At 46.5% G+C, this 18,399-nt stretch overlaps 1 protein-coding gene across 1 annotated transcript in view; it reads right to left on the bottom strand.

Annotated features, from left to right (window-relative positions):
• LOC119180603 (uncharacterized) overlaps positions 1-18,399 on the bottom strand; it is a 35,354-nt gene that overhangs the window by 13,100 nt on the left and 3,855 nt on the right. Inside the window, exon 2 of the mRNA XM_037431715.2 lies at positions 11,481-11,705. Coding sequence (XP_037287612.2) covers positions 11,481-11,705 — 225 coding nt within the window. The remainder of the gene's footprint in view (positions 1-11,480; positions 11,706-18,399) is intronic.

Raw genomic sequence — 18,399 nt, forward strand, 5'->3', positions numbered from 1 at the left:
TTATATATCATGCTTATAAAATCATTGCACAATACAATTTCCCTACACAGATTTCCAATGGAAATAAAAAGTAGCCCAAATTTTTGAGAGCTGATATTGAATTTAAATTGAATTTAAATTCAATTTAAAGAAATTAAATTGAATTTGGCCATGCTTGTTACATGTCAGAGAGAAACCTGGTACGTTCCACATTCTAGCACAAATTATAGAAACCTAATGCTTTACTTTAGTTAACTTTTTTCATTTGTTTCCACATTCGTATTAGGGATGCGTATGTAGCAGTAATTTATTTTCTTACTAGAATGCCTTACTTTTATTTTTGATTAACATGTGTGTTAAGATGAAAAAGCGTGGTGATGCAGTATCAAGCTGTGTATCTTCTTTGGAGTGTTGTTTAAAACCCACGTGCTTTAAAATATTCTCATTCTACTTTTTGTGATATCTTTCATTTATTTTCTGAAAGTTCCGAGAAATGCATTATTTTGCATTCATACATATCTATTTTGATTCATGTTTTTTATGCACATGTTTTTTTCTCTCTCCCTACAGGCACCTGTTCATGCATTATATTTTTGCATTTGCAAGTTGGAAACCGCAACTGTGCAGAATATACTTTACTTCACTTCCAAAGTAAACCTAAATGCCTATTCTTGTGATTGAGAACCATTGCTAACGTGACCGACCTCAACGTCAGTGTGTGGGTAGCATAAAGAAAGTTTCGGTGATGTAGGCCACATCCCAGTGATGTGCAACGAGCGGTGATCCACACCTATGACAGCTCCACTGTACCGGGCAAGCCAAATAAGCGTTGGCCACCTACATAAATTTTTTCTCAGCTTGTTGACAAAGTAGCTGAAGTTGCTCGCATTTTGCAAATTGCGTCGTCACACAAAGCTGCGGAGGCAATATTAGGGAAGGCGAGTTTGCACACTTCTTTGGGTTGCTGTAGTCATTAACGTGAGAAATTGGATAGCTGGGGCTACCTGGTGGCACTTATGTAAACAAGGCAAGCACAAAACTGCTGTTGCAGAAACCAAATGACTTTCATTTCCCCGTTGATGTAAATTCTCGGCAGCGGGTAGTCCTGAACGGGTTGCCTTCTAAATGCCACAGTCACTCAGTAAAAACTGAGAAATGCACCTATAGACGTAATTGTGCAAAATGTCACGAGATGTCCCTACCATCGTCCATTAACCCGGCACTCTGGAATATCTCTGGTGTGGATACCTTACAGGCTTATATTCACTATCAAAGAATTTTAGCATGTGCTGAGGGCATATGAATGGTTTCTTGCGTGCGTGTGTGAGAGCAGACGATGCGGCATATTGTGCATCACGTGTTCAAGCTTTCTACACAGAGACATCAATGTCCCACTCAGCCTCCATAAACTGAAAGTCGCTAACACAAATAAGGCGATATTAGTCCGATCATCAGGAACACATGAATCTTGAAGCACTCATTGTGCTCTGTAGTACATAAGAAATGTTTGCAACAAAGAACACACTAACCATGAATTTCCTAGTACCCCTCTCCCCCTCATAGAGTGTGCCGGCAGTTTTGCCCGCATATACAGTCAACTCCTCTAAAACGGAACTCGAAGGGGATCCATAAAACTGTTCCATTTATCAGTTTCACTTAGGCAAAGTACACTTATTTAGTGAATCAAAAACTTCATTCAAATTGCACAAACCTCACCTTACTCATGAAGATGAGTAGGAGAAAAAAAATGAGTGAAGGGTGGTTTGTTTGGCAAGCTTGAGTTGTTTTTTCACAAGGTACGCACCCATGCCTGACAAAGTAGCTAGAAATCCTTGACAAGCCTGATGCTCTAAATAGCGCTGCAAAAGTTCAACAGCCTCTTTAGCTGATCGGTCTCGTGACACCACTGCACTGGCAGTATTGTCATCACATTCATCGCTGGAAGGTTGATCCTGATCTTGAACTTCGGCAATCATTTTCTCGACAGTCTCTTCACGACAGGTGTGAACATTTTCATCAATTGATTTATAGTCCTGCAGCGTGAAAGGGGCACAGGGCACGATATGACTGAATACTGTCTCAATGTCGGCATCAGCAAGGCTTTCTTTTTCATCAGGTATTGCTTTCTTGCGCTTGAAAGCCAGCATGGTGAAAGCATCTGTGTATTGTTGTTGCCTTCACTTGCTCCCAGGCACAAGCCAAAATGTGGACGGCCGCCAATAAATCTATGCTGTAGCATTTCCCGCTGCCTGCTCTAAGCAGCATTTGAAGGAGCAATTGTCTGCGGTAATGAACTTCAATGTTCTGAATAACCCCTTGATCCATTGTCTGGATCACTGCCATTGCATTGGCTGGCAAGAAGTCCAGAGAGATGGCTTGGAGTCCTTGAACCTGACCGTACGCTGGTCAATTATCTACGATGAAGACAACCTTCCTGCCTTGCCTCGTAAATCCTGCGTCTCCCTGCCGAAGCCAGTTTTTGAAAATGACCATGGTCATCCACGCTCTTCGTTCCTATGGTACACAACGGAAGGTGTTGAACGCCTTTGGAACAACGTGGGTGCCTTGATTTTTTTATTACCAACAGCTTCAATTTCTGATCTCCTGCCATGTTTGCACCCACCAGCAGAGTGATGCGATCTTTACTGCAATTTCCTCCCCTACAGGCTTTGCCTTTCAAGGCGACAGTCTTGATGGAAGGGCCTTATAAAAGATACCCATCTCGTCGACGGCGAAGACGTCTTGTGGCTCAAAGCTCATCAAAATTTTTTTAAGCCGCCCCTGTAGACTGCACCACTCTCACCTGAGCTTGCTTTGAAGACTAGGCCATGGCGTATTTTGAAGCGGCTGAGCCATCCGTCGCTTAGGACAAAGTTCTTAACGCCCATTTGCAAGGCGATCTCTCGAGCTTTCTGCTCGAGAATTGGTCCGCTTATGGGCAAATTTGAACTCCGCGCGCACTTGAACCACAGAAAAAGAACTTTTTCTGTTTGTTCATAAGGCGTCGTCTGCATCCGCATCTGTTTAGATGTAAAGGTCCCGTTGCCTTCAATCTCTTCTCTGTCTTTCCATATCTCAGACAGCGTCGATTTCGGGATGTATTTTTTCGCCACATCCGTCTTGGGCAAGCTGCTTCGATCGAGCTCCTGAAGAATTTGCAGCTTTTTTTCAAGCGAGACTGCATGGTGCGGCCGCTTCCTTTCCATCGGGCTGAAATAACACCGTGATTCACTGCACTTAGCCGCACAAATAGGCCTATCGCACAATTGACTCGCACACTCGGCTCACACAGCCACAAGCGAGAATGGCTACTGGATTCACTTATCTCGATCTCAAGATGTTGCCATGGTTGTGAAACTACCTTTGGCATGAGCGAGTCTATGCTGTGTTTAGAGTTTGTGCCGTTTAACCGTTGGTGACCAATAAGCACTGTTTCAATTAACCAATGAATTTTACTGCAAAACACATAGAAATCCAGCCATATGAGCCCGTTTAGTTCCGTTAATAAGGCATTTTCGTTTAAGCGAGTTTCGTTTATTGGGAGCCCACTGTATTCTGGTGGGGTGAAGAGAGAAGATTCAGATGAGCGGCTCTCGTGATCGACAGTCGGCCGTGTGGCGAGCTCAGCTACCTTGACGAGACCTGCATTTCTGATCCAGCCAGCTGTATGGCCAACGATGGCTCATGTTCCTGGGTGAGGTGATGTCGGTGTGTTTCGGTCCAGCCAAACCGTGTCCTCTGCTACCTATCCTGTTTTGAGCAGACGCACAGGGTCAACATCCCATATTTTTACAGAGCCCAACTCGGCTGGACTTGTTTTTTGCCTAACATTGTTTGTGTATTGTTCACCTGTTCACCTCCCACCCCTGCTACAGCCCGCAAGGGCTAGCAGTATTGTAAATAAATAAAAATACCTGTACCTAACGCAACAGCATCGTCGAGCAGCCCCAGACGTGCCTTCACAACATCGATAAGTGCTATGAACTACACAGACTCAAATGTATTCAATTATGTATATCTGTCATGCGTCTGTGTGTCAACTATTTCTGGGGTTCAATGCCCAATAACCATCGTATAATTATGAGAGACGCCATAGCGGAGGGCTCCAGATATTTCGACCACCTGGGGTTCTTTAATGTGCACCTGAATCTAAGCAAACGGGTCTCAAGCGTGCTCACCTTCATAAAAAATGTGGCCGCCACGCCCGAGATTCCATCCCGCAACCTGCGGGTCAGCAGCCGAATGCCTTAGCTACTAGACCGCTGTGACGGGTATGCGTCCGTAAGTTACACGCCGTCCTTGTACTAAAGGCTCTGTGTTTCGGTTGAGCCATACTTGTATGCGAGACACCTCAGCTCACATCCTCATCACACATATGCAACAAAAAGCTGGCGATTAACCTGGAAAAAATGGAAAAGTGCTTCAAGGTAACACCTAAGTGAAATAATGGACCAGTTCAGACTTATAAATTATTCTTTGAAAACTATGCTGTTCCTAATTTTCTCACCACAGATTTATTAATAGAAGAGAAAATGAATGTTAGAGTCTTATTTTTAAGTTTTGCGTAGCACATTAATGTCAGCATGGCACAGCGAATTCCAAGTGCTTTCCCTCGGGTTTTTGCTAAGCTGGTTCAATGAAATTTCCCGACACCCAGTGCATCAAGCCTCTGCTTATTTCAGGGGACAGTGTACTTCATTTTTAAAGGAGTACTGGCACAAAATGCTGATGACGAGATAATTGGGGGGATAGATTTGTGTAGACACAAACATGCATAAACTACAAAATATCAATGTGTTATATAGCCTAAAACATATTTGAAATGAATTTATTGTGCATGCTACATAACTCCATGCAATAAGCCCCACCTAACGATGATACCAACTTCTTCTGAATGTAAACAACTAAAAACAGGTCTTGCTTGTGGCACACCTACCGACATCTGCACTAACTTGACGTCAGACTACAGTACTAATCCTGGTGACATCACGCTGCAGTCTGGCTAGTTGTGATGATGTTAAGCACTAAAACACAAAAATATAACTTGTGCGTGCGCCGTGCGTTCACTGTCATCCAGCGTATACATGTGAAGCGAACTAGCAGAGTCTGGAACGCGAATACAATATCGGAGAGCAAAAGAGCTGTTTCATTTCGAATTTGTCATCATTGCGCCAATATTTTGCCCTATCGATGAACTTGCACCAGTGAAACAGGAAACAAAAAGCACTGCATACCCACGAAGTGAATGATGCGTCGGCGAATCAGTGGGGATCATCAGGTAATCGCAAATCCTCGTACATTGCCCACTCTAAAACATACAATGAGTGAGAACGCTTGTGATCTAGGGGACGCTTTTATCAAACCACCAACAATCGCACAATTTCAAACTGTGTCCGAAGCTGCGTTCGAAAAGTTCACGCTTGAAGCGGGTGTCAGCGCCATTCATGTCGGGTAGCGCAGGCTTCTTGCGTTTCACCTCAGATTTTAGAGCTCCAAACTCCGCGTTCACTTGCCTTCGTTGGCGTTTTGCCGCCGCTTACTGAGCTCTCAAGTGAACGTACGCTTGCGAACATCTATGCGCCGCTCCGGCTTTGCGAGCCCTCAGTGCTTGCTGTCGAGCCTCCTGTTCATTGAAGGCGAGCGACACGTGCGTATCCATAGTCTGAGTGTGATAGAAAAGCGGTCGCCTTTGAAAGCTGGTCCCAGCAGCGCCCCTGACGGGCACAACTCTAACCAGGTGGCTTTGCCGAGTGTACGCCGCAAGCTTAGCTTTAAGGTGCTTCACCCCGGCACTGAGGCACGTGTGGGTCGTCTTCATGCACTGCGGCCGAGGTGAAGACAGGACACCAACCAAGCGGAGTTTACATTGTTCGCTGCTTTTCACTCCAAATGCATACACGCACAACATGCAGTTGCGTGCCAACTTCGGATTGACCGAGTTCGAACCGACTTCAGATTGGCGAAGAACATGTGCCTTAAAAAGCGCTGAACACATGGTGTGATTTGGCATTCGATTCAGCGTTCAACGCTACATGCGGCATATGGCGATTAACAACACATGGGGAGAATGAACTATTAGTGCTGGGTCTCCACCCACATATGGCACCAAAGCTTGCATGCTCGGAAGACATCGCATCTTCTTTATTAGGTCCAGAATAAACACCCTCACACAGACATACTTCATTGTATAGTAACATTGCCAACAAAGTTACGCCTCAGTGAGCGACAAACATGGCCACAGCCCCCATTCCTTTTCGACTCCGAGCGTAAGCCTAGCGAGGCAGACATTCTTGATAGTGGTGCTCACTGTCCAACGTGAGCTTATTATTGAGCGCTTCTTTTTGCCGACATGATAAAAACTTGCACATTTATAAGCTGCTTTTACTTGTCCAACTAGTTTTCTCAACAGCCGCGATGCAAAGAGAAAATGCAGGAACGAAGTGGGCCGGTTTGCCGAAACAGCCTGTGCCACCGTTTGTGTTTGCCTACGAAATGGCCTTCCACCACGGCTGAATTTCTAATTGGTGGTTCGGAAATGGATGCTGCCTAGCAGGAATAGTACACTTCAAGCATCACTTCATTTAATTATAAGTTATTTTGCATCAAAAACGGTTCACCCAATGTTTTTTATGACCCCCCCCCCCCGCCCCCCCAAAAAATATTCAGAAGTAAGGGCATTCGGGACTATTGGAAGGGCGAGGAACAAACCTGCGATGGGCGTGCCCCTATTCGCACCACATGTCCAGCACTAACGTGATGTCATCCCAAGGTTGTGCCTCCCTGTTGTGACAGTTGCCACACATGCTGTGCGCAGCAGAGGAAGTTTTCTCTTCAAGAAAACATCGAGACTCAGGCGCTGGTCGCTCCCTCCGTCGCTGGCCCTTTACACTACTGTTCTTGCAGCCCTTCCCCGACCAAGCCGACTTTCCGTCGCCACCCACTTATATAAGGCCGCAGTCGAGTTCGAGAATACTATTACATACCGCTAACATGTGCGCAGCACAGTGGAAGCCAAAGAATGTACTAGATTCTTCTAGCATGTTCGACTGTGCAAACAGACTCACGCCGGTGGCAGCCACATTGGGTTCTAAAATTCTCTCTATGTTTGTGCATTGCTTGTGGCAGTGCCGAAGTGGTGTAGACTGTGGAGAAGTGACCATAACTGGCAGCGTCTTTTTTGACATGCTTTTGCGGGTGGTTCCAGCATTCGCTTGTGACAATTTCTCGGTAAACAAAACTCAAGCGAAACACATTTTCCTGGTCCCTTCAGGTTTCATTTAAAGAGAGTCTATTGTATATACACCTTAGAGAGGTCTCTAACAGCACCCAAAAGGCCTTTATTGAAACAAGTCATCAAAACAGCGCTCGTGTGTAAGCAATTTTGTGGGCTCACATAGCCTAGTTTGCACATAGTTTGCACGAAAACATGCTTCGTCCCGCCTCTCTCGGTACTTTCTGAAACTGAAAGTGCGATTGTGTGCTACGAAAATGCCTTCAAATAATTAACCGTCATCTACTTGTGCATATCACATTTCCGGTCAAGATGAACTGGTCCATTAGCTACTTAGTGCATCATAAAGAACGCTCCTTCAGAAATTATTGAGCAGGTTCTAGTGGATGCCATTAAAATATATGCTATCATGTTGAGCCGGTGCGGAAACTTCAGGGTGACTTCGCGATCTTCACATTATTTTTGTGCGGTTTACCGCTTCCTAAGAGTTTTCTCACAATAGGAGTCGTGCTTTCAATAATGTGAAAGGCTACCTTACTACTAAGTTGAAAATGATATTTCTCCTTAACGTCTTAAACGCACAGGCGTCTGCGCTGCTAAAGAGCTGGTAGCTGAAGATTTGGACCCCACAACCACTGCCGCTGAAACAGGAAGTGGCAGCAAGGCCCTGGTGCATGAACTGAGATGCAGTTGGTTTCTGTAGCAACGTCGTCCAAACACTTTGCCCGGAGTAGCGAACATAAGCAAACTGTGTGCAGAGCTCACAGGCGCTGAAATTGCATGCAAAGCTAAAGTGGCTACAACCACAGTGACGATGACTGCCCATAACTGTCCGCAGCAGAGATTGCAAATCAGGTAGCGCTCTAGCCAGTGCATATAGGGAGAGGATTGCACAAGCATGAGCCAATATGACCGCACCAGAGAATGATTGAGGCATAACAGCTACAGTTTTTATGTTGCTGCAAGCATAACAGACACTTAGTCATAATTTTACAAAACAATATCTTCAGCACTTCTATATTACAATCCCGGTGGCTCTCAAAGATCAGCCAGTGATTGTAGTGCAACAGTGGTGTCAAAAACTTCAAATACAAGTGAAATTTCTACCACGTCAAATGCGCTTAATTTTCGGTCAGCCTGCCAAGAAGAGATGTGTTGATACATACGCGTGACGATGAATTTGAAGTTCAAAAGATTGCAACCGTTTAATTAGGTACTTGACTTCGTGATATACGAGAGTCACAAGAACATTACAGTTGTTTCTTTTTCATAACACACAGTTCATCCCTTGGTGGTGTATTGTTGACAATGTAACACAGTCATGTCAGTTGGCATACAGGCACTACAGGACAAGCTCTTTCACAGTTGATTCACACGCACATTTTCTCGCTACATTTTGGGCCATATGTAAAGGGAAAGTAAACATCTACTTCAGCTTTTTGATTCAAGTGTTTAGCATTTAACCTGAACGAACAGAAGCTGGGAAAATGCTTTTGATTGCAAAGGTATAAGCTTTGTGTCATCAGTAAAAGGGCACGAGGCACGTGCCGGGTACCGGAATGTGGCGCTCGTGCATGAGACCCCCGATGGTGCACATGCGCACCACTTTCACGCACGAGAGTGGACAAGAAGACTCATGACACGCAACCCGAGCCATAATTAATGGCGCTGTCACTGTGCATTGGTGCTTCAAACTGCGAAGGTCAGGACAGTCACTACAGCGACGAAAACAGTACAGCCATCCGGTTCTGAAGCATGTTGGCGTGAGAGGCTCGGGAAGTGGCCATCGACCTCAAAGGTCCCGAGTGAGACTGCCCAGACTGCCCAACCGTGCACATCAGTTCCTGGGGGGACTATAGACAATTTTTTCGTGTGTGCCGACATCTAGCTAGAGGGGGGGGGGGGGGGGGGCTTTTTTGGTCTGGCAACCCATCTGGCATGCGGGAAGCTTGCTGTTTGCATAGAAGCTAAGCGTGTGACTGAAGATTTTATCGCTCCTTTTTAGTTTTTACACGGGAAATTCAGACTGAAATGATGCAAATTTTTCAGAAAATGAGTATATGAGACGTGCTGACAAGGTTCAAGTCGTTGACGGTCAATTGTTTTATTATACAATGCCACGAACAAGTCCGCCTCTGTTGATTCTGTATATTCACAGCACCGACTTTCTGTTCGAAGAATGTGCAGTATATCAAGTTCTTTCTTTTCCAAAATGAGCAACATCACTTCGAGAGCATAGTAAGTATCTTTCTAGAGCTGTAGGCATCCGCTTTTCTATTAAGATTTCTTTATGCCATGCTGTCACATTGGCTATCGCTCTTGCATGAAACCATGCGTTAGAATGTAGTGGTTCGTCTTTATTTCTTGGCACTGACAGTTTTTGTTTACTGCACACTAACTGTTGTCTAAATTGTTTCTGAACTCTGAAGAAGTGACCATATCTTATAATCGCTCGTTTATTTTTACAGGTGTGCACTTGAACACAGCTTTTACATCGAATGACGCTGACGTGCCTGAGCGTTCCCTTTTTATCTTTTTTTTAATTTAACATAATAATTGTTACTTGAGTGACTCTCAGTGCCGCAGTACTTTGACCTGCGATAGAAAGAAATGGGGCTGTTTATCGGGGAAATATTGTCATCGTTGGAATAGCTGGATGCTGCGTACGTGTAGTTTATAGACGAGGTTGAGCCTCGGTGTTGAAGTTGTTGCGGTTCATTTGTCATTCACCAGAGAAGAGGTGCTCTGAACATACCCAAGGACCTGCGAAAGGTAAAAAGTTGTGCTGTTTAAGTTTGCGATCTATAGAAGCCGCTGTTTCTCGTCAACAGGAAAACGATGCAACTTGAACAGCCCACAGCCACAAAAACTCTACGTCTGGTGATGCACATGGCATATTTCTTCCAACAGCAGTTTCCTTTTTCTGTAGTTTTCACTGCCCCCCAAAAGAGCACAGTGGTTCCCTGATGACCAATTCTTGGCCGTCATAGCAATGAAGAAAAACAAAATCCACAGATTGGCTTAATACATGGCAAATTGCTGGATAACGCCTCACATACCGGCACCAACACAAGCACTCCAAGCCGTCGCCCACTTGCCAGAGAGGAGGAATGCGTTGGTTGCCAGACCAGACCTCCTTGCCTGATGGAAAGGTCTATAGATCTTGCACTTCGAGCCAGAACGAATGCGGCCTACACCAGTCAACGGAGTGCGTCATCATTGAGGCCATGAACGAGTTGGGTTTGACCAAGCGAGCCGAAGGTAACGAATAGGACCTGGACACCGGCAATGAACACGAATGAATTATCAAGAGGATCTGCACCGACATCGATGACGGCAAGACAATACCACTTCGTTGTAGTTCCAAGGGTGGAATCTAAACTGTGCCACCCTTCTAAATAATGCCACTCTCATGTGCGGGAGCACATAAGAGCGACCATTGAGATGCCATCTTGGCTAGAGGCAGATTAGGTCTAAGGGTCGTACTTGACAAGGATTAATATAAGTTCCAGTTTCTCTGTATAGCCAGTTATTGTGTGTATGCTTCTTTTTTGCGTGATTGTTGAAGGTTTGTTCATGTTCTACTATTTTCTGTAGAATAAAAATGGGTTTGCTGTGTAACTTCAGACTCGTGTCTCTCGCTCAATTCCATCCACTGTAAGCACTCCCGAGATAAAGTCGTGACATTAACTGGAGAGCCTACCAGGATTTTAACCTTCTTGCGGCCCAGTCACAATATCGCCGGGGTTTGCAAGATGAATAGACCCTTTAGAAAATTCAGTCTGGCAACATGGCTCTTCCACCATATATAATTTGTTCACTCATGCGAGCTGGCAGGCTGTGTGTTCCAGCGACGCCAATGAGCGTTCCTTGCAGCGCACATCGACACCATTTGGGTTTCTGCAGGACATGCACCGCATTTGGACGGCACGCCAATCAGCGCCTATTGGGTGAACAAGACATGGCGAAAAAAAATTTGTTTTCCGCTTCGTTCCATAGGTGGTGCTTAATTTCGAAAAAGGTGTATTGGGAGAGGTTCGAGGCTGTTGCCAAGGACTTGGACTTTCTTGTCCAATCTCGTACGTGAACATGGCACGCAAACGCACCTAGAGGGGTCTCACACATGGGCACCACATTCAAGCGCCCAGCACGTGCCTTTCGCACTTTTACTCGTAACACTTTGTTCAAGCATGCCAGACTAATGCTACAGTAACTGCTAATCATTTAATGCAGCGAATGCAAGTGTCATGCACAGTAAATTACCACTCACTTGCTAACTGAATATACATCCAAGTCGGGCAGGGACAGGGTGAGAGTCTTCAGGTGAGGCCCGACCATCTTGAGGACTGGTTCAATTTGGCGACGAAAGTACAGCTCTGACGAGTTGGCAATGACTCGAAGGGTGAGATCAGACAACGACTTCAGGAGACCCAGTGGCAGGATTGCCTCCTGGCCGGTCACGGCGAGACTGACACGTGTCAGCAGGGGGCAGATGCTGCAGAGAGAGATTCATGTAATCAGACCAGCAACCCCAGGCTGCTACAGGGACAGTCTGAGGGGAAAAAAAATGTGCATACACTATAAATCTGTTGATTTCTCTTTCTCTGTCATTTTATTTTAGCAGCTGTATTGTTTGATAATTCATACTTTCTTTTTGCTCTATGTAAATCTGCAATATGTGTATATATGGCATTGAATTGTACTGCATGCTCCCATCCACCTGTGTCTCTTCCGGGGCCTGTGAGCAGTGGCGTAACTAGATAGGACGGCGCCCAGGGCAAATATATTTCCGCGCCCCTCATTATGCCCGTGATAATGTTTGTTATTATTATTATTATTATTATTATTATTATATAATAATAATAATAATAATATTAATTATAATAATAATAATAATATTAATAATATTAATAATAATAATAATAATAATATTAAATAATATTATTATTATTATTATATTATTATTATTATTAGCGCTAATGTAGGCTTCCGCGATTGCCTACTGGCGCGCGGCGGGCCATTTCGGAGGCCAAGGGCCACCAGTTCTGATTTCGATGAGCTACGCCCGCGTTTTTGTATAGTATTTTTCTTTTTTTATTCAAACTTCCGGAAGTCCCTTACCCGTCATTGTTCTCTTCCAGTCCACACTGCAAAAATCTTGACGGCACGGGCGCTTCCCAGGCCCAAGTTTCTCGTACCTAAGCTTTCGCGCTATTTGTGCATCCCAAGGAATGCAGGGTGAGTACAAAACAAAGCAACCAGCTAGACACCGCGCCCTCGGGTCTGGTATGGGGGTTAAACTGGTCGGAGTGTTCTGCCGTTTCGCTCCGTTCGCTGTTCCATTGATGGAGGTCATCCTTGTGCGGCCGCATTCTTTCAGGGAAGTTCTTGGTTTCTCCAACGTACGAAGCGGGGCAGTCGGCACATGCTGTCGGGTACACTACGCTCTGCGCTTTTTTCGCAGGTGCGTGTTCTTTGGGCCAAAGGATGAACCTGCCCATGGCGGTGGATGGCATGTGGGAAACGTTGACCCCCGCCCTTCTATTGCTTTGCTGGCGCCCGCGATGCAGGGAATCAACAAACGTCGCCGTCGTGTCACGCTTTCTCCGTCTTTCCTCCAGAGAACTCTGCGAATAAACGCCTTTGTTTAGCCTTTGGTGCCGAGGTCACGGATTATATTCGCCCTTCCTTCCGCCGCTGCGTGGACGATTAGTCGTTGGACGATCGGCTATTTCGTTGGAGTTTTCTGTTCTTACTCAAAAAAGGTGCATTCGAACTTTTTTATTTTATTTTGTTTACGTACGTGGTTGGTTTCAGGGAAGCTTTCAGTAAGTGGTTTGGGAGGCTGGTGGGGTTCGCTGAAACTCATCTAACCCAGTGCTGCGGAGCACAAAACAAAGCTTAGCCGAGGGTCATGGGAAGGCACGGAGGTAGCGCAGCAAAATGAAAATAGAGGATCCTTTTCCCGATGCAAAAGCCATTGCGGCAACCCTTTCCTTCACCACCATCCCCACTTCCAGTCGTACATTACAACCTCGCCCCTCCCCCCTTCCAGGCGGTTTTACGGAAAAAAACATTGACAACCTTTCCAGGGGGCGCCAACCCGAGGACTCGGCTTGGCGCCCCCTCCCTAGTGGCGCCCGGGGCACTTGTACCCCCTTGCCCCCCCCTAGTTACGCCACTGCCTGTGAGGTATGTTAAATGAATAAATAACTAAACAAAAAAAGTTACATGTTCTGACTTCACAGTTTCGTAAAAGGCCCTACAACACTTCTTAGCAATGAAACAGATTATGGAGCCCTTCCACTGCAGTACGCTCAGTGGACTCTCGTTAAACAGAATCTGAAAGGACTAGAAAATGTTTTCATTTAACAGAAGTTCCGTTTAGAGAGAAATAAACAAATGTGGAGAATTTAAGTATGAAAGCAACAGTGATGAAGGAACTTGTTTTACTTAAGCAGCAGTTCCATTTAATAGATTTCCGTTTACGGAGAGTCTACTGTGCTGCGAAAATGGGGGCAAACAGTACGCCATGCATGCGTGTTTACTACTTTTTGTTCTTTCTAGCTATCATACTGCACAGTGCTCTCTCCTAAATTTTTTTCCTTCGTCTAGGGTGAGAACTGAGCTATTATATACGTGCTTAGCTACACTACTCTTCTGATGCCACAGGCAACAGTTCTACATTCATATTTCGGAACAATGAAGTGTGACAACGTGAAATGACAAACCACTCTGTTCAAAGATCCGACTGTCATATAACAAATGGCGACTGCCGACAAGGGAACAATCAAAAGAGTGTAGTGGAGCATACGCACTTACAATTACCGTTCTTACAATTGCATCTGGTTTAACCGTAATGCTGGTTACCAACCACTGCAACTACCCCATTGGCTTACTTCGTGGGGAAACGTTGGGATATGTGCAACCTGTCGATCATATTGATGATATTATTCTTCCCGACGAAACGCCACGTCACATTGCCGCAATAACTCATGCGTCTGAGCCATCAAGTTTGTCAGCCTTCGACAATGCTATTGACGCAGACCTTCCCCTCTCGCATCGCCGCCAACTTGTTGCTCTCCTTAACAAGTTTCGCTCTTCTTTCGACTTTCAAGAACCTGCTTTGGGCCGCACCACGACTATCACTCATACTATTGACACCGGCTCACATTCGCCTCTGCGACAGCGTCCTTACCGTGTCTCCGCCGAAGAGCGCCGCGTCATTACGGAGCAAGTAGACGACATGCTTAAACGTGGAGTGATACAGCCTTCTCAAAGCGCTTGGTCATCACCTGTCATTCTGGTAAATAAAAAAGATGGAACCGTTCGATTTTGCGTGGACTATCGCCGCTTAAACAAGATTACAAAGAAAGATGTCTACCCGCTACCACGAATAGACGATGCTCTTGACTGTTTACAAGGCGCCGAGTACTTTACATCCTTGGATCTGCGTTCTGGGTATTGGCAGGTGCCAGTGGCTGAATGTGATCGCCCTAAAACAGCCTTTGTAACGCCAGATGGCCTATATGAGTTCAAAGTGATGCCATTTGGGCTCTGCAACGCACCTGCCACATTTGAGCGCATGATCGATACCATCTTGCGTGCCCATAAGTGGAAAACTTGCTTGTGTTACCTGGACGACATCGTAGTCTTTTCGTCTGATTTCCCTACGCATCTTGTTCGCCTCCACGAGATTCTGACGTGTCTAACTTCTGCGGGCCTACAACTTAACTCCAAGAAGTGCCACTTCGCAGCACGAAAACTAACCATCTTGGGACATGTCATCACAAGAGACGGTGTTCTTCCGGATCCCAATAAGCTTCGGGCTGTCGCTGACTTCCCATTGCCCACATCACTGAAAGCCCTAAGAAGTTTCATCCGTCCCTGCTCCTACTTTCGTCGCTTCGTGCGCAACTTTGCGCCCATCATCGCACCTCTCACGAGTCTGCTTTCCAACAGCAAAGGTATATCTGCATGGTCACCTGCATGTGACGACGCATTTCGCCAGCTGCGCCGCCTGCTGACCTCACCACCCATTCTTCGTCACTACGACCCCGCTGCTGCCACAGAAATTCACACCGATGCAAGTGGCATCGGTCTTGGTGCAGTTTTGGCACAAAGGAAAGGCACCCAAGCCGAATACGTAGTCGCCTATGCAAGTCGCGCTCTCAAGAAGGCTGAATTGAATTACTCCGTGACAGAGAAGGAGTGTTTGGCCATAATCTGGGCCTTGACGAAGTTTCGCCCGTACCTTTACGGCCGCCCTTTCGACGTGGTCACAGACCACCACGCTCTATGTTCGCTGTCCACATTGAAAGACCCGTCCGGACGCCTGGGACGTTGGGCACTTCGATTACAAGAATACGACATCCGTGTAGTATATCGTTCCGGTCGCAAGCATGCGGATGCCGATGCACTTTCGCGATCGCCATTAACCCCAGATGTGGCTTCTCTGTCACCACTTTATACCACCTTGTCACCAATAGACACCACTGACATGCTTTCGGAGCAGCGTAAAGATCCATACCTTGCATTGTTACTCGACTACCTTACCGATCCGTCCGCTGTCCCTTCCACGAGAGCGCTACGCCGACAAGCAGCCCACTTTTCCGTGCGAGACAGCATTCTGTACCGCCGCAACTACATGCCTGGTGGTCGGAAGTGGCTCCTTGCTGTCCCAACTCATATGCGCTCTGACATCTGCATGAATTTCCATGCAGATCCCCAAAGTGCTCACGCAGGTGTCCTGAAAACCTACGAGAGGCTGCGCCAACGCTATTACTGGCGAGGAATGTATCGCTTTGTGCAGAAATACGTTCAGTCTTGCACCACTTGCCAACAGAACAAGACACCTCCGCGGCACCTTACTGGCATGTTACAGCCGCTCCCATGCCCGGCTCGCCCATTCGACCGCGTGGGTATCTATCTCTATGGCCCCCTCCCATATAGTCGCTCTGGAAACCGGTGGATTATTGTCGGAGTCGATCATCTGACACGCTACGCTGAGACTGCAGCTCTACCGGCAGCGACCGCCCACGAAGTTGCACTCTTCATTCTCCGCAGCTTCATTCTACGCCATGGTGCTCCGCGGGAATTACTCAGTGATAGGGGTCGAGTGTTCCTGTCGGAGGTCATCCAAGCTATCCTCGCTGAATGCAACATCATCCACCGGAAATCTACCGCATACCATCCACAGACGAATGGTCTCACTGAACGGTTCAACCGAACACTTGGCGACATGCTGAGGATGTACACCTCCTCCGACCACACTAACTGGGACGCTGTCTTGCCTTTTGTTACCTTCGCTTACAACACCGCGACGCAAGCGACTACCGGTTTTTCCCTGTTCTTTCTGTTGTACGGCCGCGAACCATCCCGCCCACTCGACACCATACTCCCGTACCGCCCTGATGCATCGGAGTGCTCCCCGCTTTCGGAAGTCGCCAGATACGCTGAAGACTGCCGTCAGTTGGCTCGGTCTATGACAAGTGAGGCTCAAGGTCTACAAAAAACCCGACATGATGACGCTCATCACATAGCGCCTGCGTTTCGTACTGGCTCCCTCGTGTGGCTTTGGGTGCCCCCGAACGTTCCTGGCCTGTCTTCTAAACTTCTGGCCCGGTACCATGGTCCATACTGTGTTGTTGACGCAACCTCACCGGTGAATTACATCATCGAGCCCTTAACACAATCGCCAGATTTGCGCCGTCGAGGACGCGAGACCGTACACGTCGACCGTCTCAAGCCCTACTACGACCCCCTCATTGTGCCCACTCCCTGAGTCGCCAGGATGGCTACTCTTCAACCCGGGGGGTATTGTAGTGGAGCATACGCACTAACGTGTATGCGCCTTCAAAAGAGAAGGAAAAACCCCGTGCTCTGATTGCATGAGAACCTGGGCCGCCTTTTGCCAGACTTGTCGTACGGCCATTTTTCGTTGCGACATCGTTGCGACTTCTCCGGTTCAATAAACGTCATCACAAGAGCATCAATTATTTCAAAATAGCACATACAACTATGCATGCGATTGGCGCACGTTCGAGGGCCCAGTTTCTGTACAACGCCGTGACCACCACTGAAATCTACAACTCATAATCTGTAGCACAGTCTAATATGTAATCCAAACTTCACCGCAGGTGGCATAGGGGCATGGAATTAAAACTCAACAAAATATTTTTTTGACTTCTGCACGCGTACAATATACAAGCACACATACAAATATACACACAAACATGCATAAAAAATAATTGAACCCCTCCCTCCCACGCCCAACCCCCAAATTTCTGGCAGTGCTACAGGTTGTTGTACTGAACACAAGAAGTTTACAATTTTGCATCAAAAACAGCACAGACTCACTGCCCGTTTGCACGGCAATGTGATCAACAACACATCAAGTGGGAGCAACATGTATCGGCTGATTTCATGAACGGTGTTGAACAGCCGATACCGGCAGTCATGTCCTGTATCGCATCCGTCCAATGCCTGTCGAAGTGTTGCTACATGCCAGCACCATGTACTGTCGGTCACAAAAGTTTGCGGGATGGGTAGCGCATGATGGAGCGGCGAAAAACTGCATTGCTGTGCCGCCCATCGTAACACAGCATGGTGTTGAGATTATCGGCAACGGCTTTCAAGATTAGCTCTAGCAGCAGCGCTCTCACTAAATGCACCGTTACTAATTGCCGAGGCCGGGTACCTCAACACCACACCGTGGCATGATAGGCGGCGCAGCGATGCAGTTTTCAGCCACTACACCACGCACTGCAGATCCCTCAAACTTTTGTAGTAGACAGTACATCTGAATCAGAAATGTTGCCAACTATGACCACTGAAAGAAAGACGGACACTCAGGGTCATGATATTGAAGCAACACAAATTTTGAGCCCATTCATCCCATTCTTACTATTGGCCGTGGGGCTTCAACATGTTCATGAGCATAAAGGAGAGAAAAAGACCAGATTTCATGTGTTAACTGTGCTTGTACTTAAAGGGACACTCAAGTCAAATAACAATTTACGTCAGAGTGAAAGTTCAATGTATAATATCTAAAACGACGATATTATCAACAGCAGCGCCCTACTTACCAAGAAATTAAGGTAAATGCACAAGAACACAAGCGCCGCAGTAGGACATTTTCAAAATGATCCCGATGACATCAGACAGACTGCCTACAATTAATCACTAGT

This window comes from Rhipicephalus microplus, chromosome 10 (genome assembly GCF_043290135.1).
Source record: "Rhipicephalus microplus isolate Deutch F79 chromosome 10, USDA_Rmic, whole genome shotgun sequence".
Classification (NCBI taxonomy): Eukaryota; Metazoa; Arthropoda; class Arachnida; order Ixodida; family Ixodidae; genus Rhipicephalus; species Rhipicephalus microplus.